Here is a 24,737-nt window from a genome sequence, read left to right on the forward strand (position 1 = left end):
ATCCACTGCCAGAAGGAGAGCTCCTATGAGACAATATAATGTTGGAAGCCCGTTTGAAAGAATAGCTTTGGACATCGCTGGGCCATTTCCAGAAAGTGAAAATGGAGGCAAGTACATGTTGGTAGTAATGGATTACTTTACTAAGTGGGTCGAGATTTACGCACTTCCCGACCAGAAGGCCGCCACCGTTGCAGATAAGTTGATCCAAGAATATATCAGCCGATTTGGAGTGCCTTTGGAGATACATAGTGACCAAGGCAGGAACTTCGAAAGCGATCTATTCCAAGGAATATGTGATAGACTAGGCATGAAGAAAACAAGAACTACAGCATATCATCCGCAATCTGATGGTATGGTAGAACGGATGAATAGGACAGTCGGCAAATATTTGACAAAGATGGTGTCCGATCATCAGCGAGACTGGGACCAATACCTTCCGTTCTTCACAATGGCCTACAGATCTGCTGTTAACGAATCAACAGGCCAGACACCAGCCAAAGTCCTATTCGGACGCGAAATGCGACTACCTTGTGATCTAGAGTTTGGGTGTCGACCTGGAGAAGATGTAGCAGGTGAAGGTTATGTGATCGAATTGCGAAGAAGAATGGACGATGTACATGAGTTGGTCCGTTCCCACCTTCAGATCGCTAGCGACAGAATGAAGAAACGGTACGATACACAAGCCGAAAAGGGTTGCTTTAAGAAGAACGACAAAGTATGGCTGTATAATCCCAAGAAACGAAAAGGTTGTTCTCCCAAATTGTAGCAGTTTTGGGAAGGTCCATACCTCATCATGGAGAAGATCAACGATGTCATCTACCGAATAAGCAAGATTCCGAGGGGAAAGCCGATGATAGTACACCATAACCGGCTGGCGTCTTTCGAAGGTGACCACGACGTAGATGAAGAAGTGGAAGTAAACCAAGTCCAAGATGTGTCTGACCTCACGTTTGAGGAATTCATGGGTGCCTATGGAGGTACCGGTAAAGCAAGACATGGTGTTACCACTGAAGAAAAGCAAGATCTACTCGCGCTCCCCGCTGACTACTCGCTGGCCCTTACCATCCCGGCCAGTATCAAAGACGCACCAGGGTTGGCATCCGTCTTTCGAAGGAAGTTTGGTCGAGTTGCAGAACTTCAATGCCAGGTGCCAGCTCCCGGTAAAACCTTGAAACTTCAAGACGCATCGCGTTACCTTTTCTACCTGGTAACAAAAGACACTGCCCGTGGCCAACCTACCTATCGAGATGTATGGGAAGCCTTACTTCAATTGAGAGAGCACGTACTAGAGTCCGACGTGCAAAAGTTAGCCATGCCAAAGTTGGAGTGCCGCCAATTAGATTGGAGGGTTATCCGAAATATGGTGGAGGAGATCTTTAAAGACACCGAAGTCCAGGTGTTAGTCTGTTCCAATCCGCATAGTTACTGGTGCGGAGAGAAAACCGTCCCTTGTCATTTTTATACAACTGGAAGTTGTAAAAGAGGGTCCAGTTGCCGATACCAGCATACAGTTCCGGTTCCAGTCCCGACAAGGTTCCAGGAGGAACCATCTTTTAAGAGGGGGGCAATGTTACGATAAATATCCTGGCCTAAAAATAACTATATGATGACTAATAATTCTGTTTTGTTGTAGAAATTTCGGTAGAGGTCTAGAACCAAAATTATGGTGAATGAGCCCGGCTAAGCTTCTCGATCTTTCGATGCAAGACAACGCTGTTCTAGTATATCAGGATTTCGTATATAAATACAACATTCTTATATGGAGGGACAGTTAATAAAGAAGATTCGCGCTCGCGATATAAATGTCACGTTCGCTTCTTAATAAATTATGTATGTTTAGTGATAAATAAATTAATATCAGTTATTGTGCTTTTTAATAAATTTAGATAAGAACCTTTTGATAAAGACATTATAAATTAAATAGACATAAATAAATAGCATTACAGTTTGTTTGAGTTTATATGACTGCGGACACTGAATCCATTCGTTAATATTCGATTTGTGTGGATATGTTTTTTCAACCTTAGACACTGTATTATTCTTTACCTTAATATCTTTACTATTTTTATGATAAAATTAACTAATGATTTTGTTGATATTGGTAAATGAATTTACCCAAATATCAACATAATAATATCAACATACAAAAACATGAATTTGAAACCGTACTATATATAGGACATTGGGCAATTCCACTACTAAAATAATTTTACTTTGTATGATACATTATAAACCACTTAACATGTAAGCATATGTCGCATGTTTTGCACCTTGTAGTTTTTTGATGATATGCTGCTCACCTCTTCTGCTTTTCCTGAGTTGCCACATTATTATCGTGTCATTTTGTGAACACGATGTTAATGGCGGCTACTTTCCTATAATCATAACTACCACGGGTGATTTCGTGAAAAGTTTGGAGTCACACAAGGTGCTACCTGGAATACGGTTTTCACTTATAGTACCACTCCAAAAAAGTTTTATCATGTTCAAGCAGAGGTACGGAAGAAAAAAATTGTCAAAAAATAAATGAAATTTCAAGTCAGAGTATCTAAATGTAAGAAAATCGGCATCTTCTAGCACAGTAGACGTTGCAACACCTAGAGCTTTATATTTTTTGTTAATATTTGTGGAAGATCGTAGAGTTCGAACCAATTTATCTAGCCTTGAAGCGTAGTAGTTACCGTGGAGGTACCTACTGCTTACATTAATGTCTTCCTTTATAAGGAGCAATCGCTTCATCTATACTATGGTCTTCTTACAAATCTTACAATTCTTACAAATCTTTTGTACAAAAACTTTTTATTTAAAAAGGAAAAGACAGTGATTTGATTTCACGTACAGTGCGTCTGTGTATCCGCTTATACGTATTTCGCCCTAATAGGGCTCTTCAGAGATGGCTATTCACAGTCGCTCTGAACGTGAAAATAAATCTTTTCTGTCTTAGGAAGCAACTCTAACATGTCTTCGTATAGACGCAAATAGCGACATCTGATATTAAAATCCATTAACTAATTTTCGAAACCAAATTCAGATTTTTGCTTTAATCTGTGCCTTCTAAGAATTGCAAGACAAAACAGACGTTGATAAAGATGTTATTAGAGACATGGGGAATCTAAAAATTGCATTCCACAACATATCTCCTCAACTAATCAAAAATCCTTAGCGAATTGGTTTCTAGTACTCGTACAGAGTATATCGGAATAAAAAGGAAAAGACAGTTAAGATTTGATTTCACGTACAGTGCGTCTGTGTATCGTCTTTTTATTTAGTTGTGTAAAAATAGGTCTAATTTTAGCAAATTTGGCTTCAGCAAAAAGTTCATTGTACATGCCTTTTAACCGCTACCAGTACATTCTTCTTCTAGAAAGTGGAATTATACCACTGGGAAGAAGCCGTCCTATAAAACAATTCATTTCAGTCAAGTTAATGCGCATTTTTTGGTTCTTCTGTGATGCGTATCGATTCGTTTGTTCTGTACACATTGCTATGAGTTCGTTATCAAAAAATAAGGAAACAATATTAGCAGGCAGTAGCAGATTTTGAGGCGAAGTAACTGATTTTTCAATATGGTTTAGAATAAGGGTTAAATCTTCTTTTACATAATAATTATACTTTTTCTTTACCGTTTACCGTTTAATTTTTTTTTTGTTATCTTTACGCTGAGATAAATTCAAATCATCTTTTGTGTCCGATTCATAGTCATTTGGATTACGTTTTGAAGATACTTCGACTTGGCTTTGTATTTGGACAGTAGGCAAATTATTTATATCCACTTCATTCTCTTCACCTGAATAAGGTAATCGTGTCACCACGTATTTCATCGGCTTCAACCATCGCCAACGCTTCATACAAAGAGAAATCCCTGGAAAAATGTATAATTACTGTTTACAACAATATTAACAGTTATAATAATAATTATTATTATTAGATTCTATAATAATAATATACTTTTAGCGTTCGAACAAACAATAATTAGTTGGAGGAGTAACGCACACAACAGTATCATAATTCCCAATGTCCTAAATATAGGACATTATTTTTTTACTATAATAGAAAATAGATAAAGCCAAAATTAACTACGTTTTTGTACCTCAATCATTTATTTGGTATCTTAAGAAACTAATAATTAACCATAAATAAAGAAAACCTAATAACTACCTTGCAAAGTTGACTTCGTATTCTTTTATTTTCGGCAAACTCGAAAATAAAACTTCACAAACCGAGATGTACCTTCTTAAAAATCGAAATATTCGTCTATTCTCTGGTAGGTATAGCGTTATACTATCCATAAAAGTAAAATTCGTTGATATCGAATGTTTGAGCGTGAGATGCTTGAGCAAGTTTGAAGCGTCCTACATATAGGCCATTCGGTATATCTGGGTTAAATAGTAATATAAATCATACTGATTAAAACTAAAGTGTCTATTTTAAATAATACTCTAATAGTCGACTATTATTAACAAGTTATATAAACAACAATAAACTGCAAAATTTTATATAAAGGATTTCCGTTATTATACTCCAGGGAAATAACCAAAATTTAACCGCGTTCAAAAACCGCTATCAAAAACAAAGGTCGAGGATATCACAACAAAAATTGCCAAACTTAAAAGAGCCTAGCAGGTCACACTGCTAGACAAAAAGACCAACGTTGGAGATCTTACAAAGGTAGACGATTAAGAGGAAGGCCCCAAATGAAATGGGTAGATAACATAAAAAGAAAATTCGGAACAAATAGGAAGTATGTTGTCCAGGATAGAGATGGATGGAAGGAGTTGGGAGAGACCTATGTCCAAAAATAGACGATCAAAGGCTAAGAAGAACCGCGTTTAGTACTTCGCAATAGTCAGGTAATTGAGGAGATTTTTGTTAATATATACCTATAGTAGGAAAACCTATATATATTATTTTTATATTGCTCCAAAAACAGCAAAATAAGGAAAAAGCTTTAATTGTTTATAACTTTTGTAAAAATTAACTTACATTTTTACGTTACCTCTCAAAGAGGATTTTGTAGTGCTTAACAAACCCGTAAAATTCCAGCTGGATCTAATAATTAGTTTAAAAATTATTCAAATTGTTTATCCCAGAGGTCATTTTTTTCCATTCTGTCATAAAAATTTCCTAAAAGGTATTAATTTGTGTCATACAAATCTTCGAAAAGAAACACTTTAAGAATTACGTCTTGTAATCTTTGAAGAGAATAAACATAATCCAATTGTTTATTTAGATTGACAAATCCCGCTAAGCGAAATCAAATAGCGGACTGGGAGAATCTTACCAGCAAAAGCGGGACCTTCATCTTGGTGGAGATGAGACATTTTATTATTCCAATTCTGATTTTGGTGGCGAGCCAGTTAGTTCGTACCGGGACTATCCCGGTACGAGCGACGTTGACGTTTGGTTGCTTGAATACATCTTTACCGATATAGTTGTATCTTTGTAGTTACCATACTCAGTTTTTTATCCAGCAATAGACGTAGGTAGTAGGTAACCACTTGCGGCAGAGAAAAACGAAGCCATCATTCTGAAGGGGACAAGAAACAGGCAAAGTGTTGAATTGCAATGTGCGGGAGCATGTCTAACACCCAAGAAACAAGTAAAGTACCTACCTAACGAATCCTGCACTAAGGACAGTCAGGCGGCGTCCTGGACTGAGATGTCTTTTGAAGATTTCCAAACCCCCCCTCTATAAAGACGGAAAAAAGGTAACCACTATGTATTATTTTTATCTCTTTAAGTCTCTACTAATTTTACCGTCTCTTGGACAAGAAATAAATCATTCTAATAATTTTTAATAAATACCACATACGGTAAGTGTGATTGTTTTTTTTTGTTTTGATATTTTAGGAAACAATTAAACCTATTGTTCTATTGCTGTTATATTTTTTTATTTTGTACGAATCTTCTATACCTTGAGATTTCCTTGAGACTATCCTTAAGAGATTTCCTTGTCACTCAGAAAAAAGATAAGGTGGTACAATTTTTATTTAGTTCAATGTTTTTATCTACTTCCCTTCCCTTTCAGTATCCCCAGTCTATATCTATTGACTGTTGTGTACTTCAAAACGCCTGAGAGCCGGTTACATTGTGAATGTCTTTAAACCTGGTTTCTTCTTTTTACTTAATTTTTTTAAAGAACAAAACTTTCCCTTGGGTTAATTTGTACGTTACTCACAATAGTACCTAACGTCTGGGCCTTCTTTTTACCCATAAAAAAGACATAAGCATAAAATAATAAAGATACGGTAATTCTATGGATACCGTATTAAAAGTTAAGACTTTTACTTTATTATGCACTAAAAACGGTAAAAAAAACCTTTTTTTGAACCGTTATTTGGTTACCGTTATTTTTAAGTTATAAAAAATTCGAATAACTTCTAAACGATTACTCGTAGACGAAATATTTTTCATATTTTAAAAACTGACAATTTTGCTCCTCCATAATTTCAAAAGTTCATCGGCAGCTAGAAAGTTGTGTTCTGTAACTGGATACACAATTTGTATTTTATAAATATTAACAGTAGCATCATCAGCAAGCCATGTTTGACACATAAATCGAAGTGTCAAATGTGAAAATTTGTATGCTATATTATATGATACATTGCTGAAGAAATTACACATGAATCTCTTGGTCGGTTATTGACTGCCTGATCCGATGATCCAAAACTGAAAGTATAAAAATGAGGATTTTCGTCTTGTAGTACATCAAAAGACATTTTAGCCTCTGAATTTAGACAGTCGAAACTCAGTAATTTTGTAGTCTGATGTCTGAGTTCTCCAGCAAAATTTTTGTCTAATGGTGTGCCACACTATTTAACATTCAGAGTTTGTGCTACTGGAAGGAGAGTTGACAAATGACAGATGTCTATATTTTTATAATATGACCCGTTTGGAATAAAAATCGAGAGCTCAAAACTACCTAGACCGAGTTATTAGGTGGTGCAATAGATGTCGAGTGACTATTAACCCCTCCAAAACCCAACTAATACTATTTGAATCTCCCCACTGCTGTGATGTCCATGGCCGGATAAACCACCTAGGAGAAGACTTTACTCTCAGAAACTCGGTTTCCTATTTGACAGTTTATTTTAACAGCACTCTCAACTGAAAAACTGACATACAAAACACTCTAGACAGGGTAAGAAAGAGAGCTAGACTCCTGGCAGCGCTGTCCGGTAAAATGGGCGGCGATACGTTAACTAAAACACTATTACACACCTACAAAACCTTCATAAGGATGATAATCGAATACAAGGCATGCAAAATTCTAAGATTCTGCACGAGGAAGCGCAGAGACTACCCGCCAGCACTCATACATCAAGTAGCCAATGTAACACCAATTAAGGACAGAATCCTATCCCTCAGCAGGAGGTATATGCTTCGCACTATAGCAGGCTCGAATAACCGAGCCAAACAAATACTGAAAACACCTTGCAATCGCCGAGGGCAAATACTCACCATGGTTCCTAAAAGAAAGGTTCCATTCCCTCCAGCAAAACTTCTACATAACACTGGAAACAAACTTCCTGATGAGTATTTTGATATATTAGAACCAATTCCATAAACTATTGCAGCTAACAACTACAAGCCAAAAACGCTAATTAAGAGCCGTTCCTAGTATGGCTGGGTTGGGCTGGCTATAATTCCTCTTGTGCGCTCCTATCACAACACGCCACCTTCTGAACCTCAACTTTTTAGCACTCCACCTCTATAACTCCTTGCGTTTATCAGACCTCCTCGCTCCATAGAAAAAAAGGAGCATCTCTTCCTTGAAGAGGCAGTAGCCTAAACATGGTTAAAACTTAAATAAACGTGGCTACCCTGTATATGGTGACAATAATAATTCAATTATTTCGTAAAAATTTTGTTTATTTTACCAAGATCTTTCGTGCCTTTTTGTTGTGCTTTGTTCAGCAAACATGTTTTTAGCTTAATGTTTTCGTGTACTGTCAACCGTTACGAAATCGATTATAATGTGTTTGCGTATCACGTGTCGTTGATTGAATTACTTGAGCGATGTTCGAAATTTTGAGATTGTGTGCTTCAGTCGGCAGTGTAATTGGTGCCACATCCCTATTGTGTAGGGGTAAATTAGACATGGTAAATAGTTATTTGAAATGGGCACACGTCGTTGAAGCAGTTGAATAGTCTTATTATTATAGAAAATCGTAATAGAGTTAATTAAACATTAAGTTAATGTTGTTAATAGGTCATTTGTGTTGTATGTGAATAACTTTTACTACTTTCCATTATATTCATTAAATCCCAAAATTCGAAAATTTGTATCAAATACGGACGTCTAGCGGATAATAGCTGAATTAATTCTGCTAATATTAATTTGAAATAAAAATTGCGAAATGTTTATAATTATAATATTAATTTGGATTAAAAGTTGGCGGACTAATTGGCAAATGGTTCCGGTTTTGGCTAAGGTTCATGCTCGGCCGGTAATGCAGATTCAACGCTTACCGACAGTGACGTCTTGAGGTTACACTCTGTATTTTTATAATCTTCTGTCTCATCGTTTTCTCCTTTTCTTCGTATTTCAGAAAGTCCCAATACATCCCATTTTATGCAGTTAAGTTTTTCCTGCAATTCAATGAGTTTCTCTTGAGTTGCAAGCGTTCTTGCGTTATAAGTGGTAATATGCAATATTCGTTGTCCATGGTAACCGTATCTGTCCCGGTGGTTCTTTGCACCCTCTGCCCTTGGTCTGATCTGGTGTCTACCGTTGGGTCGCCGAGGATTAAGGGCCTTTTTCTAGTTTGTAACATGTAATTTACAGAGGAGATTAGTCATTTCACTAACACACCGGCCTGTGCGGGTTGGTAGCGGGATATAGTGGGATTTTGTAAGGATTGTAAAATGAGGGGAAAGATAGGTTGGGATCTGGCCTCTCCTGAAGGCTTGGACATAGCAGAAAGTCAGTAGCTAGCGTACGCCATTCATTGCATATCTTACATGTATCTGACAGTGAAGCATCGAGATGAAAATTCATTTAAGTATTATTCTTGTGTTATTGTGAGAATAATGTGACTCTTGCTTGGAAAATTTTTTGATGAGTTCTGTTAATACATTGAAAAGTTACATTTAGGGTTGCATTTTTTAAAGGACGCAAAGTTTAAGTTCGTGGGGTCGCCACCATTGCCCCCAAGCCGCCATATTTAAAAAAGGGGTGCCAAGAATTTTCGCGCTGTATCCCGTAAATTACCAATCCCACAGAAAGTTATACCACACATTATCTGTAGCAAATTAAATTGTCTACCATTTTATTTTTATTAACTTTTATTTTAAAATGGAAAATGCAAAAGTTATAAACAAAAATAACTGAACATTTTTAAACAAATTTTCTTTTGGGCGTTATATGTTTTTTCTAGTCGTTTTACAATAAAATGACATCAGAGCAATTTTATAGAGGATTCTGATACTAATTAGTGTCAGAATAATTATAAAATTTAATACTTTAGAATAAGGGTCACTTGATGTGTCTAGTTTCAACTACTATAAAGAAGGACGGATTAGGATGGTCCGATAGAACTGAAAACGTTCTGGAAGTTTATAAATCTATTTTGGATAACTTAAAATTTTTAATGAATTTATACCATTTTATACAAGAAGTTTGTACTTCATAGTAAGTTTTTAAATTATTCTGAGTTTTAAAAAAAAATTTTTCAAAAGACACGCGTTTCTATAATTTTTATCACAGTAGATATTTCGATCTGTTTATTTTGATTTTAGCAAAACACAAAATTGTTTATTTTTAGAACAATCCGGTATTATTAAACCTTCAAGCACCTATTTGCATCTGGAGATAATTACAGTTAAAATTAAATATATAAATTAAGCTATTTCCGTTAATCTTATCGATTATGCAGTAATGAATTCGCAATGCCGAATCTATTAACAAAAATTGGTTCAAGGTTTGACATTGTTTTACGAAAACTTGTCGGTTTGTCAAGGTTTATTGCTAAATCCGTATATTTTTTGTATTATCTTCTATGATATAGTATAAAGATAGGTTTGATATTCGTAGATATGTTTTAATAATTATTAGAGTTCATGGTATTGTCTTCATGCAAACCAATTACTTTACTTGGTCGCCCTTATTGTATTTTTACAAAACCAAACAAACTCAATACTGGTCAGATCGAATATCTATGCAACAGAAACACTTTTAAACAGGAAATCACAAAATCATCCGAACGGCAGTACCGAACGAAACCAAGTATCTTTACCAGTAATGTACAAGTCAGATTATTATTTTATCTTTCCAAATAAATACCTTCCAGCCAGCTGTTCGTGAACTGTTCGAAGAGTAAACCCAATAAAGTGCGTAGAGAACCTCCTATAAGAACTTGTATCGTTCTATTTTTCTAAAGTTTAAAAGTTTCGACTGTATTGTACCAAGCCACGCCGCACAGTGAGGCGAAATCGCCAAAAAGCGCTTAAAAATGTATTTTGACTATATTTAATCATTTGATGATTAGTAAATTATAGGCCTACCTTTTGGACAATCAGAACTGAAATTTTAGAGCCCTTTGTCCACTACAAATCTAACGGTAGCCTTTAGACGGCGAAGAACCATGAGTGCGGGAATTTGAAAAAATTTTAAGCAAATAGTCTATAATTTTTAATAAATTTAAAAAGCTCATTTTTTGAACTTTTTAAAAAAATATTTCTTCTATTTCTTGACAATTGTCTTGTATACTAAACATTTCATTATCCTTGAATTCGGTTTACAGTATCAACAGTACCAACTACTTGCTAACACAAACATATCTTCCAAATTTCCAGGCTATACTTTAATCTCATCAGGATTTTATTATTTTTAAGCGTCGTTTTTACGCCTTACTGTGCGCCGTACTAAGTTCCTATGCCATTAATTTTGTCTGGGTGTTATTATGTTGAAATAACGTAATATTTCCCATGAAAATAACTGCGTACTATGAACGCAGCTGCACTCTTTTTCCCCAAGTAAGAATATCTATATGGCCACTCAAATGTTTTAATTAGTCTGAAGATCCGTAATAAAAAGAAGCGATCCCCTGACTTCATCTTATTTCCTTAGTTTGCTGTCATGATGGAAGCTGACGTAAATTCACAAGTTTTTGAATACAGTTCAGTAGTGAAAAACCCACGACCACGTAGCTATGTGGTAAGTTCAGTTCATTTTTTGTCAATTCGTTTACACAAGAATTAAAGAAAGATTTTTCTTTTATTCCCAGGGTGTTTTAATCCCCGGCTAATGACTGAGCTGGTCCTCTTAAATTGTTTCGTACCGTTTCGTATCTAGAGTTACGCAGTTTTTTAATATAACAATGTGTCATTCATTTTTGTAATATATTGTAAGATAAACCAAAAAGCTTTTTCGGATTTGGTAAGATTGCAGTCTGAAGGCCTTTATTTATCAATTTTTGTGAAATTTTAAGTTCTAATTAATTTGATTTATCTATTTGAATAATTTTTTATCGATGACTGCAATGTATTTACCACTAAGTTTATTGATGTTAGTATGTGTCTTTGTTATTTTGTTTTTAACAATGAATAAATAATTTTTTGTTGAAATTTCTATTTGTTTGATGATTTCATTTTATTGACGATATAACTTTTTTTGCTGCATATACACAGGCAAACATGTCAATTTTAGTAGTTTTGCTTATGTAATTACTTGATATGTTTCCTGGCGCATTTAGTCCTTTATAAATTTCGGGTTAAGATTTATTGGAGCCCTTTCTGAAGTTTCCTAAAATTCAGAATTTCTTGTTTTTTTTTTAGGTCAGTCCATTATCTATCTAGTAGTCATATCCTAACCAATGACGCTCCCGATTCTGAGCAATGTGACCTTTGTTCATGTGTACGATTAACTTATTACCACCTCATCTTCTTCTCTTTGCCCACCTGAGCTGATTTTAGTTACAAACTTATACCTAAAATAGAATGTATCTAAACAATAAACCGATCTTTTGGGATGTTACAAAGTGCGTCTAAGAATATGTGCCTGAAGTGAAAATTGCGTCTAGGAATATGTGCCCGAAGTGAATCTAAATTATAAAAGCAATCTAATAGTTAAGTTCATGTTGCACTATATGTTTCCTAGATAACTAAGGCAACAACAAGCGGAAAGGCTGATTTACTGCGACTCACTGAGCTCATCGTACAGTTATGCTGCTTTTTATACACACTTTTTGTGTATTTTCTCTCTGTATATGAGTGGGTTTCCAAATGTTGAATTGATATTCGGTACACTAAAAAACAATATTTTAACAAATATCTATTGTTTCAGATAAATCTGCGCCTGATTCTCGTCAGCGGCAAAACAAAAGAGTTTTTATTTAGCCCGAGTGATTCTGCTGGGGACATTGCACAACATGTTTTTGACAATTGGCCGGATGGTAAGTTTTAATTGTATTTATTGTAACTGATAATTGTTATTACTGTACCTTTTTTTAGTATTTTATTTTATACCTTTTCACAAACTTCATCATTTAAGTTATACATACAAATTAAATCAAAATGTATGCCAAACGTTATGGCCTTGATTTAAAAATCAGAAAATGGCTAATATCCCATTAAACAATTTTTAATTTAATATATTGGATTTTAGTTTAGATTTGCGAAGGTGATTTTCAAATTTACGGAAACATACAGGTTGTCCAAATACAACGTTTATTGAAAATTAATACGTAAACCACTGTTTATCCATTGTTAACTACGAATATTAGAATTAACGGCCTTGATTTATTCATTATCGTTCTGGCTTTACAACCCTGCGTGGGTCCTATCCTCCTCAAGAATTTCTCTCCAGTCGTTCCTATCCATCGCCTTCCTCTGCCAAGCACGTATTCAAATATTTCTCATGTTTTCAACAATGTTATCAAGGAACCTTCTTATGGGTCTATCAAGGAGAATTTTTCTAGCTCGGTTATTTTGTTCCATCCGCATTACATGCTCTGTCCACCTTATACGTCCTATCTTAATATGTTTTACGATATCTGGTTCCCGGTATATTCTATAAAGTTCGAAGTTGTATCATCTTCACACTCCAACGCGCTATCTCAGAGTATAGATTCGCCTTAGTACTTTTCTTTAGAAACATTCTAACATGTTTTCATTACTTTTTGTTAGAGTCCAGGTCTCTGACCCATGTCTTTGGACTGGATGTATTATTGTTTTGTAGAGTTTTACTTTTGTATTTCTTGATATAATTAATGATTTAAAAAGGAGATTGAGTCCAAAATAGCATCTGTTGGACGTGTAAATTCTGCGGTTTATCTCATCTCTGTGGTAGTATTATTTTCAATGTTAAGATCAAGGATTTGCACTGATTGATTATATATTCAACTGGTGCTTGTGATTTGTGTTATATACGTATTACTTTTTCCAGAATCAGATTGAACAGTGAACAGTATACAGGGGAGAGGATTTCCCTGGAGCAGCATGTTATATTTATTTTAAAATGTTCAGATAGTTCCTCCTGGATTTGTACTCTAGATTCAACTTTTTCAAGAGATAGTTTTGTTAAATTTGCCAACTTATTTGTTATTCCTAGCTCTTTCATTGCTTTGAACATTTCTATTCTATTTACCGAGTCGTATTCTGCTTTGCAGTCTATAAATATGTGAGGAGTATCTAAGCCTTGATTTATTACCATTACTTATCTTAGTCCCCGATCTTAGTTTACTCTTGGTAATTAGCAGACTCAATTGCAGCCTTGAACCTTATTCTTCTTCTTCAAGTGCCCTGTCCGTTGCGAACGTTGGCTATTAACATGGCAATTCTGATCTTATTTGCGGCGCTTCTGAATAGTTCGACCGATGTGAGCCCGAACCACTTCCTCAGATTTTGGAGCCACGAGTGTCTTCTCCTGCCTGGCCCTCGCTTACTGTCTATTTTTCCCTGGACAATCAATTGCAGTAGACGGTACTTATCGTGTCTCAATATGTGGCCTAGATATTCAAGCTTTCTTTGTTTAATTGTATTCACGATTTCTTTCTCCTTTCCGATTCTTTGGATTACCTCTGTGTTGGTGACATGTTCGGTCCAGGATATACGAAGAATGCGTCGGTACACCCACATTTCGAATGCTTCTAGTTTTCTCGTGAGCGTCTCCGTCAGCGTCCAGGCCTCCACACCATACAGTAAGATCGGAAAAATGTAGCATTTAACTAGACGTAGTTTTAGGGGAAGAGACAAATCCCTGCTTATGAGAAGCTTTTTCATATTGCTAAATGCTGCTCTAGCTCGTTCTATTCTCGCCTTAATTTCTGTGGCCTGTTCTCATTTTGCATTTACGTTGGTGCCAAGGTACACATAAGATTCTACATGGTCAATTAGTATGTTACTTATCCGTAACTGTCGAGCAGGCTGTTGCTTCCTGCTTATCAGCATCCACTTTGTCTTCTTGAAGTTGAGGCTCAGGCCGTATTCCTCACTAACTGAATAAACTCTTTCCATTACCTGCTGTAATTCGTCTATGGTACTGGCAAGGATCACCGTGTCGTCGGCATATCTTATATTGTTTGTTAACTCGCCGTTTATTTTTATGCCCTCATTTGCATTTTCCATACATTTATTAAATATTTCTTCGGAATAAATATTGAATAGGAGTGGGGATAATATACAACCCTGACGGACACCTCTTTTGATCTGCACACTTTTAGTGAGTTCGTTGCCAATTTTTGCTCTTGCTGTTTGACCCCAGTATAGGTTTGCCACAATTCGAACGTCCTTGTCGTCAATACCTGTCTTTCGCAGAATATCTATCAATTGTTCATGATTGACATTGTCAAATGCTTTTCTAAAATCCACAAAGCACAAATACACGTCCTTATCAACGTCTCTACACCGCTGTATGAGCACCTGGAGAGCGAAAATTGCTTCTCTAGTTCCAAGTGCTTTCCGAAAGCCAAACTGCGATCTATCAATATTTGACTCACATTTATCATATATTCTTCTATGAATGATCTTAGTGAACGCTTTAGTGACATGATTAATCAAGCTTATAAGCCGGTAGTCATCACAGATCTGGGCCTTTGGTTTCTTCGGGATTGTAATAAATGTTGACTGCAGCCAGTTCTCCGGGATTTTACCGCTATTATATATGTTGTTAAAAAGTTCAACTAGATTATCAAGGAACTGTTTGTCTGATTTACATAGAATCTTTAATATTTCGCAGGGTACATTGTCCGGACCTGCTGACTTATTGTTTTTTAGTGCTGCAATGGCATCTTCTATCTCCGATTCTATTTCCGTTCTATTTCCCTGCATTCGTTGGAAAACCATTTTTCTTTGGCTTCTCGAATTTTCGTTCTTATGATTTTGTGGATCTGCTGGTATTTTTCTTCATTTTTATTCTTGAATTTACGTCTTTCATCCATCATATCCATTATCTCATCAGATATCCATTCGTTCTTCTTTCGTCTGTCACGCTTTAATAGAGTCGCGCTTGTTGTTTGGATTGCTTCCCTCGATTTATCCCATCTCTCTATTATGTCCGACGTGTTCTCGTTAATGTCGTTTATTTTCTTTCCTAGTTGTTCTCGTACTTTTATTTCGGTTTTTGGGTTAGTGAGTTTCTTAATATCAATTGTGTTTAAATAAGATCTTTTCTCGAGCCGTTTTACTCTCATGACCATTCTGCATACCAACAGATTGTGGTCCGTAGGAACATCGGCACCTGGGTACGTTTTTGATGATTTTATCATGTTTTTATATCTTGTTGGTACTGCTATATAATCTATCTGATTCCTTATGATCTTGTCAGGTGAGTCAGCGGGGGATTTCCATGTGTAAAGTCGACGTTTGGGGAGCTTGAAGAGTGTATTACTTAATAGCAGGTTATATTCCTGGCAGAAGCATATAAGTCTATCACCTCTATCGTTTCTCTCTCCTAGGCCGAAGTTACCCACGATCTCATTCACCTTGCCTCTGCCAACCTTTGCGTTAAAATCTCCCATCACTATTGTTACTTCATGTTTTTTTGTCATTTTCATCAGGCTTCCCAGTTGTTCATAGAATTCTTCGCTGGTTACCTCATCTTTATCTGCCGTTGGCGCGTATACCTGTAATATGTTAATATTCACCGGTGTTGCTTGAATTTGTAAAAGCATTATTCTATCTGAATGGGGAGTGAAAGATTTTACTGCCGAATTAATACGTGGGGCAACTATTATTGCGGTGCCGTTTCTGTGATGTGTTGTGTCGTTTCCAGCATAGTAAACTTTATATCCAAGTATATCGCTTTGTCCAGAGTTTTGCCAGTGTGTTTCACTAATTCCCAATATATCAATTTTTAATCTTTTCATCTCTTTTACAATGTTATGAGTTTTGCCGCTCTCGTACATACTTCGTACATTCCAAGTTCCAATCCTTAGGTGTTGAGGACTTGCTTCCTTTTTTAGGCCGTAGGGATTTCGCTGGCTGACGACCAGGGAGGCCCTACTATTTGTTTGTGTGCATCCTCCCTTGCCGGGTCTTGGGATCCGATCACCATGATCAGTAATGTTTTTGTTATCGTAGTGTATTGCCATGATAACTATTCTAGGAAATTCTTATGGGGTGGTTTTCCGTTGCCTTCCCCATCGCAGTACCACAACCATTCAAACTGCTCCAGTCATGCTTGTGGTAGTCCAGTTTTAAGCCGATCCAGGATCATTTCCATTGCGCCTTGAGCTGGTACTGATGATCGCTGCTGCCCTTCATCAGGGTATCACTCGGTAATCACTCGGTGAAATTTTCGCCATATCTGGCTACCCTCACTTAGTTTAGCCTGCAGACCAATGCAGTTGCCCGGGGTGTGGCACATGGAGCCATAAGTGAGAGTTAGGTGTCTTATGAGGACCAGTTATCTAGAACCATCTCCCGTCTATGACGCTCGATGTGGTCGTTCCGATAAAAGGTACTACCTCTATAACACAACCCTACACCCCTTGAACCTTATACTGAGTATTATTAACACAAAAATAATTAAAAATATAAGAGGACAAGATGTAGGTAATAAGATATATGTAAATTGAGGAAAAGAAGAATTGGAATGGATGAAAAGTTCAAATAGCAGTATAAATAATAAGAATACAGTTCCAGGTTCAGATGATTTCCTTATCGAATTAATTCAACATGCTACCACAAAAACATACAAACTGCTTTGTCAAATTTTTAACAAATGTCTTTGGGGGGAAATGATTGCCAGTGATTGTAGGACTTCTTACATAACATTTAATTGAATAGGTAGTGACGGATATTGAAGGATAATATATATTTCGATGTCAACGATCGATGTCAACGCATTAGTTTAACTAACTTATTTAACTCAAAAACTCACTTAATTACAAATATCACAATTACTAATTACATTAATAATTGTCGCTTAGAAAACAATTCGCACTGATTCGTAGAATCCCTGCATATAAAATAAATCACTCTAATCACAACAGGCTATGCATAAATTCTGACAGAGCTTACTGCCGGCACCGTTCTAATTTGTGCACTGTCCTCACGTTTTTTAACTCCAGTTAAAGGGCATTTTTATTTTTCGATTTTGAGGAAGTCACGAGGATTTCGCATATTGACGATCTCCGATGGCCCCGTGGTCTATCTGTAAGTTTCGCCTCTGCCGAATCTTGCTTTTCGCGTTCTATGACTAGTAAGGTTATTCGATTATAATACCATTACCATGTGGATATAGCAAGGAATTTAGGGTACCTTAATACAGTGATTTCCGTCATTTGTTCATTTGTCTTCGAGAGAGATTTATCCGTCTCAGGATAACAAAGTGCTCTTATACTTACCAGCTCGTCTACCCAAAGCTATTAGTCAATAAGCGTGGGATTGCTTATAACGGCTCTAATGGTATTTGAAAAAGCGAATATCTTTACCATTTTATAAATTGTTTTAAAATGATTCTATATTGAGTTTATAGTCTATAGGATCTATATTATATCTGCTGTTCTGAAGTTATTTTATTGTGGCATCTTAATGCAACTTACTATTTTTGTTGGGAATAAGCCACAATTTAAGTTCAAAATAAGTTTATTTTTGACGTTTCGATTTCCACTTCGGAAATAGAAGAATTTTCACTAAGTAACAAAAAACAAAGTTTGTTTAATTTATTTATGTTTTGTATTTTGAGAACGATTTCCGAAGTGGAAATCGAATCGTCAAAAATAAACTTATTTTAAACTTAAATTGTGGCTTATTCCCAACGAAAATAGTAAATTATATCTGCTTTACATTGTATATAACTGATCTGCCAACGAAGTATAATACAACAATATGGACTTTTTCTGGCCATAAAGATGCTATAAGTCTACATGCAGCTACTAGAACGATTTCCGAAGTATAAACGTATTTTAACCTTTAATTGTGGCTTATTCCCATTTAAATATAAATTAATTTAAAATGCCACAAGAAAATAGCTTTAGAACAATACTAGTAGACTAGACTAGATCTTCTTGTTACTTTGATGTTAGAAATATAACTGCGCCCAGACAGAAAGAATCAGGAAAGAAAGAAGTCAAATAGATCTAAAAGTAAAATACATGAATAATTGGATTGCTTTCGCTAGAATATATATTTCGCTGTAATACGACGATTTCAGTATAAAATACTGGAATAATAACTAAAACGTCATGCTATGCTATAAACACCAAACCAAATCCTACACGATGACCTAAAAGTACGACTCGTTACAGAGGTCATCTATATCCTATATCTATCATAGAAGAGAACTGAAAATTGTCTAAATCATACAATACCATACTGCTGCAAGTTCTCAAACAACCTTAGAGAAGACTGTTAAAAAAATTACAGCCAAATGACTTTTATGAAAGAACTGGAGAGGACCGCATCAACTGTTGGAAAGCGCAATTTAACGGTGTTTATTAGCTACATTAGCGCTCCTAGGATTTGTAATCTAATTGCTAATAAATAAATAAATAAAAAGCTTGAATTTCCATTTATTTTGAATCTTTCTAATACTTTTAAAACTTCTTGGTGATGAATCTTTAAGAATACTACGTAAAATCTTCAATAATATCTATGGCATTGGCAATGTAAAAAATTAATTATATTTTCTACAATAGTTTGTTCGTTATTCTAATAATTATAATTATTCTCAATAATATATCTTATTAAATTAGAGACTATGCGATCAGCACGACATTCCTTCTTCGTGCTGTTTAGTATCAGCTGCTCCTGTAGTATTTCAGATTCAAAATATTCAAACCCAACTACCCTTAACGCCACTTCATTTTTGCCTTCTCAAATAGAAGCACGTAAGTCAAACCTTATTTTTCAGCTTCTCAAATAGAAGCAGTTTTCAAATAACTTATTTTATTAAATAGTTAATTAACTATATTAAATTCAGTGTATGTGCATCGAATATGTAAGGACCTGAAATTATTCTTTTATACAGAAGAGAATCTACAGTTTTGTGCCAACATTTCATAAATGCCGGTCCGACAAATTACAGGGTTACCGGATATACAACAAACAATAAACTTTCTTGTTCTATAAATCGCATATATTTAGCTTTAAGAACAATTAATATAAACAATTGTACGTTTTAAGAACATTTTATATGAACATGTTTTATTATTATAAAGGGGTGATTTGTTGGCGATTCCGCTACTTTTATTTATTTCTGTAAATAATATACTTAATAAAAATAGTTCTAGCTTAATTCTTATTTTAATTATTCTCTTTTTAATTTTACTACTCACTACATTATTACTAATCCGCAATTTTGCTACCTATTGGTCGCTGGTCCTTCGAGGTTTTATTTATTTTTTATTTACCAGATGTAGGAAGGTGGGACTATAATTTTTCAATTATTTACTTTTGAATCATCGGATCAGCTACCTCATCCTTTCCCCTACAGGCAATATTCCAAAAGATTGGCTAATTTCAGAGTTTAACGTTACCAAAGAAACATGGAGCGAAAAAGTGCGGAGAATATAGGCTAATAAGTCTAATGAGCCATACACTAAAACTTTTTCTTAAAATTATACATCGCAGAATATACAAGCTATGCGAAAAAAGAATACAAGACACACAGTTTGGATTCATGAAAGGCGTAGGTACGAGAAATGCACTGTTTAGTCTACCCTTATTATTCCAAAGATGCAGAGATATGACTTGCGATATCTACACCTGCTTTGTGGACTACCAAAAAGCAATTGACACAGTTCAACACCGAAAAATGATGTTGACCAAAAAAGACTGGCGTATAATACCAAATTTATACTCGAACCAATCAGCCATAATAAGAACACATCTTGGAGATGAACCGACTGAAGCGATCCAGATTCTGCGAGGCGTTAGACAAGGATGTATACTTTCACCTATATTATTCAAGCTATATTCAGAGGAAATATTTATTGAAGCAATGAAAAATTGCGAACATGGAATCCTTTTAAATGAAGAACACCTAAACAACATCCGCTATGCAGAGGACACCGTTATTTTTGCAGACAGTTTTAACAGTTTACAACAACTAATAAACAAAGTAAATGAAGTAAGTGAAAGATGTGGACTACAAGTAAACATATCAAAAACTAAATTTATGGTCATCAGCAAAAATAAAATTGAGACGTCCAACTGCTTATCAAGAAACCAGTGGACCGAGTAAAACAGTTTACCTATCTTGGAACAATAATAAACGAACAATGGGATCACTGTTAGAGTTACTAGAAGTAAAATGTAGAATAGAGAAGGCTAGGAGTGCATTCAACAACATGGCCGAACTCTTTAAAAGCCACAACCTTAATCTGGAGGTAAAAATAAGGCTCCTACGATGTTATATCTTCTCGATATTATACTACGGAGTTGACTCCTGGACACTCACTGAAGCGATGGATAAAAAATTTAAAGCTTTCGAAATGTGGCTATACAGAAGAATCCTAAGGATATCATGGACGGACAAGATAACCAACGAGACTGTACTACGAAGAATGGGGAAAGAAACAGAAGTGATGTATATGATTAAAAGGAGAAAGTTAGAATATCTCGGACACATAATGAGAAACGACACTAAATACAGATTACTGAAAATAATCCTTCAAGGCAAAGTATTCGGAAAGCGAAGAATTGGGAGAAGAAAAATATCATGGTTAAAAAACCTGAGGAAATGGTTCTCCACAACAACAACTAATCTATTTAAAACATCAGTTAATAAAATAATTATAGCCAGAATGATCGCTAATATTCGAAACGAATTGCACCAAAAGAAGAAGAATACTTTTAACATTTTGGTATTTTCAGATACTTTATCTGTAGTATTTTTTGCATTAATTTTGAGCCGTAATTTGAGTTGTGATTTGTACGTTTAAGAGTTTTTTCATATACAGATTGACTGTCCTGTTTTGCTTCCTCGGTTTTTGTTCTATTGCTCAAGTTTCGCAAAGTAAATTGACCAGTGAAACTTGTGGATATTAGGTATTTATTTTCGATATCAATGTATTCACTTAAATCTCTTTTGGGGATAATACACGATTTTGTAGCCTTTCACAAACTTCCTATTCAAATCTCGTCAACTTTCTACACATTTTCATTTTTAAGGTTCATAAATTATTTGTATCTTATTTTTAATAATATCTAAAAGAAAATTGCATTAAATTTTACACCCGACAAGGTATAAATAAATGTTTTCCGCCATGTCGGAGATGATTCACTCGATATGAGCTATTCAGCATTGCCACGATACCTCGTTTCTACCTACCTGCATGTAAATGTTACACCTGAATATCCGCTACCTACATTCGAATTAGTAAGCATTATTGCTTGCGTGAAACGAATTTGTTAAATACAGGGTAATATAATAGAATTCCTGACAAAGAAGTCTTTTACTGAATTTTTCTTTTGACACAGCAGAGATATTACAAAATAAGGGTAAAACTTGGCAAGAAGCAACACAAATGGTGAAGAACAGAAAATAATGAAGAAAAGTCATCAAAAACTAGACGCACCTCTCTCGACACCTAACGGCAGAAGAGGAATGATTATGTATGTTCTTTTAACAATCAAATCTAGTTGGAATTACATTAGTCTACCTTTAAGATATAAGTTAAAATATTTAATTTGTTCCTGGGAGCGAATTAGTCTGTCGACCACTTCACATCGCAGTATATCACGCCGTGGTATTTTGAAAATATACGTATTATTTGCAAAGTAATTCAAATGTATTTTGGTCTTCCTACTGATCGTCTTCCCTATTGACCGTCTCTCGCATTGTTTGTTCACTACTCTATTTGCTGTCATTCGACTTATATGATCGTTTTATTCTACTATTTTATTTCTTACCCAGTCTCTGATGTTCTCCACCTTGCATCTACGTCGTATATCTTTACTTCCTGCTCTGTCCCATAGTGTCTTACCATCAATTTTTCTAAGGGTTTTCATCCCTGCTGTTTCTAACATTCTTTTTGTCCTCTCTGTGTCAAGTATGGTCAGGTCGTGTTTCTGCCGCGTATGTTACCTTTCATTTCTTTCCCGATATTTTTATTTCTCCATATTGTTTCATTTAGGCATTTCCGTAAATTACATTATTTTTTTTTATCTAAAATAACATATTGTTACATCTTGTAAAATGTTTATTTCGTAGAGTAGGTTATACTAAAAGGTAATAGGTGATAGTAAAGGTAATGGCGATGAAGTTTGCATATCCGGTGCAGTTATATTTAACTGACACAACTATATTAATTGGAATGACTGAAATCCTCACTTAATTCAAGGAATCAGGAGGTAAGGGACATTTGGTTTTAACATTGGTGTTTTGTCAAGCATAGTACATTAGTTTATCATATATTTGATTATCAACTAACTGCTGTTGGATATTCCAATTTTTTTAAATATGGTATTCGCTCCGTGCGTGACCATAGTAGGGGTACTTTGAAACGATGCCAGCGTGCGTAGCGGCGAAATATGACACAATTGGACCTACCTTTTTACGCATAAATTTTATCAAAAATGTGTGCAAATACATATTGCGTATTTAATTGTGCTAATAATAGCAAAAATAGTAAGTGTAGTTTTTATAGGTTCCCAAAGATTACATATAAATTAGAGAAAAGAAAAAGATGGATCCGTGCTATTAATATGAAAAAGTTAATATCACATAACTTCATTTTTATGCAATTGAAATATAAAAAATTTAAATAATTTACCTTAAATGATATTTTATAAGGCTTCAAGCTAACTGCATAGTGCCTGATGACTTTAGTTTTTATATCATAACTTTTACTATTACTGTTTTTAAATATATGCTCTTTCACGTGAAAATCTTAATTTGCCAGTACTAGATTTTTTCCTTTCTTTTCCGTTTGTGGTTAAAAAGATATATTATGATGAATTTTGAGAAACCCAGTTTTTAATACTACATTTATGTTGTACATAAACTGAAAAAATATAATTAAAAAGTTAATTATTAACAATTGTCAATTTCGCATGTATTTAACAATGTCAAACATATGTCATATGTTTAACCTGAAAATTGATAGGTCCAAAACTGTCAGATGAAGGCGGTAGGTGTCGCGTCCTTAACATTCTTGCTTAACAACATTTTTAACAGCTGATACTTCAATATTATATTTATTCTTGTTTTCTTGGTCTCTTACTAAATTAATAAATTACTTTTCTTTAATTCAGGATTATTTGTAGTAATTCGTACGTCAGTTGATACACAGGCTTACAAAAAAATATTTTTTGAAAGTTGTTTGAAATTTGATAACTGACTTTTATGAACTTTTCAGCACTGATTTTAAAAATGCAAACCATTTTTGTCTATCACTTCAGGTTTTCTCACAAAGTTGGGAGTATGTTTAGGTATAATAACAAAATGTAAGCAATTTTTCACCTTTTTATAACGTTATAAAATTTAGTTTATATATTAATCATGTTCTAAACTACATTTCCAGTTCACTTACATTTCTCTTTATGCTCATAAGTCCTTATAATAACGCTTTCACTTTCTGTGGAAGCTTCTTGTACTGCTTTTCCGGCTGTGGACTTGTTGATCATCCAGCAGTAGTCTGCTATCATGCTCACGTTCCATTTTCCTTGAAATCTTCTTTCCATTTCTTTGATGCCTTGGTGCAATTTTTTGCTCTGCTCTTCACTGGCATCACCAAGGTTTGCCGGGAACTAGTCAAGATGTGTGCGGAGAAAGTGAACTTTAATGCTCATGTTACAGCCCAGCTTTTTAAAGTTGTTGATCATGTCTGCGAAGATTGTCTTTTAGTTTGATCTCTTTTGTTACCAGGAAACCAATAACAACTAATTTAAAATATGTTCTTTTCATTTATTTCCATTTTGTCCACAAAGTTGGGATCTCTCACTAGTTTCCTTTTAGCTTCCTTTTACTTTGCCGTAGATAAACCAGGAAACTGTCAACAAATATAGCTGAAACACTCCCCTTCTTTAGCCAATGCCTTGACAAATTGTTTCATTAGCCCCAACTTAATGTGAAGTGGTGGAAGTAACACTTTTTGGGATCCACAAGGCTTTTCCTCTCGACATTTTTGACACCTATTTGTAAGCTTTCTCTCAAGGGCCAAGCTTTTTTATGTACTATTGCTTTCTGTCTCTACTGTTCCATTCACAGAGAAAGCAAGGAAACTTTATATAGACACTTTGTTGACCAAGCAGCATTGAAATTACTTTTAGATTACGACATAGTGTCTATTTCTGGTCTGAATAGCAGAGTTTGCTTAAAAACAGTTCAAAGTTTTCGTAACATTCTT

The 24,737-nt window shown here is 35.0% G+C and overlaps 1 protein-coding gene across 1 annotated transcript in view; it reads left to right on the forward strand.

Annotated features, from left to right (window-relative positions):
- The window catches only part of UBL3 (ubiquitin like 3), a 437,881-nt gene that overhangs the window by 378,120 nt on the left and 35,024 nt on the right, over positions 1-24,737 (forward strand). The window contains exon 2 of the mRNA XM_072530027.1: positions 12,287-12,395. Coding sequence (XP_072386128.1) covers positions 12,287-12,395 — 109 coding nt within the window. The remainder of the gene's footprint in view (positions 1-12,286; positions 12,396-24,737) is intronic.

This window comes from Diabrotica undecimpunctata, chromosome 4, assembly GCF_040954645.1.
Source record: "Diabrotica undecimpunctata isolate CICGRU chromosome 4, icDiaUnde3, whole genome shotgun sequence".
NCBI lineage: Eukaryota > Metazoa > Arthropoda > Insecta > Coleoptera > Chrysomelidae > Diabrotica > Diabrotica undecimpunctata.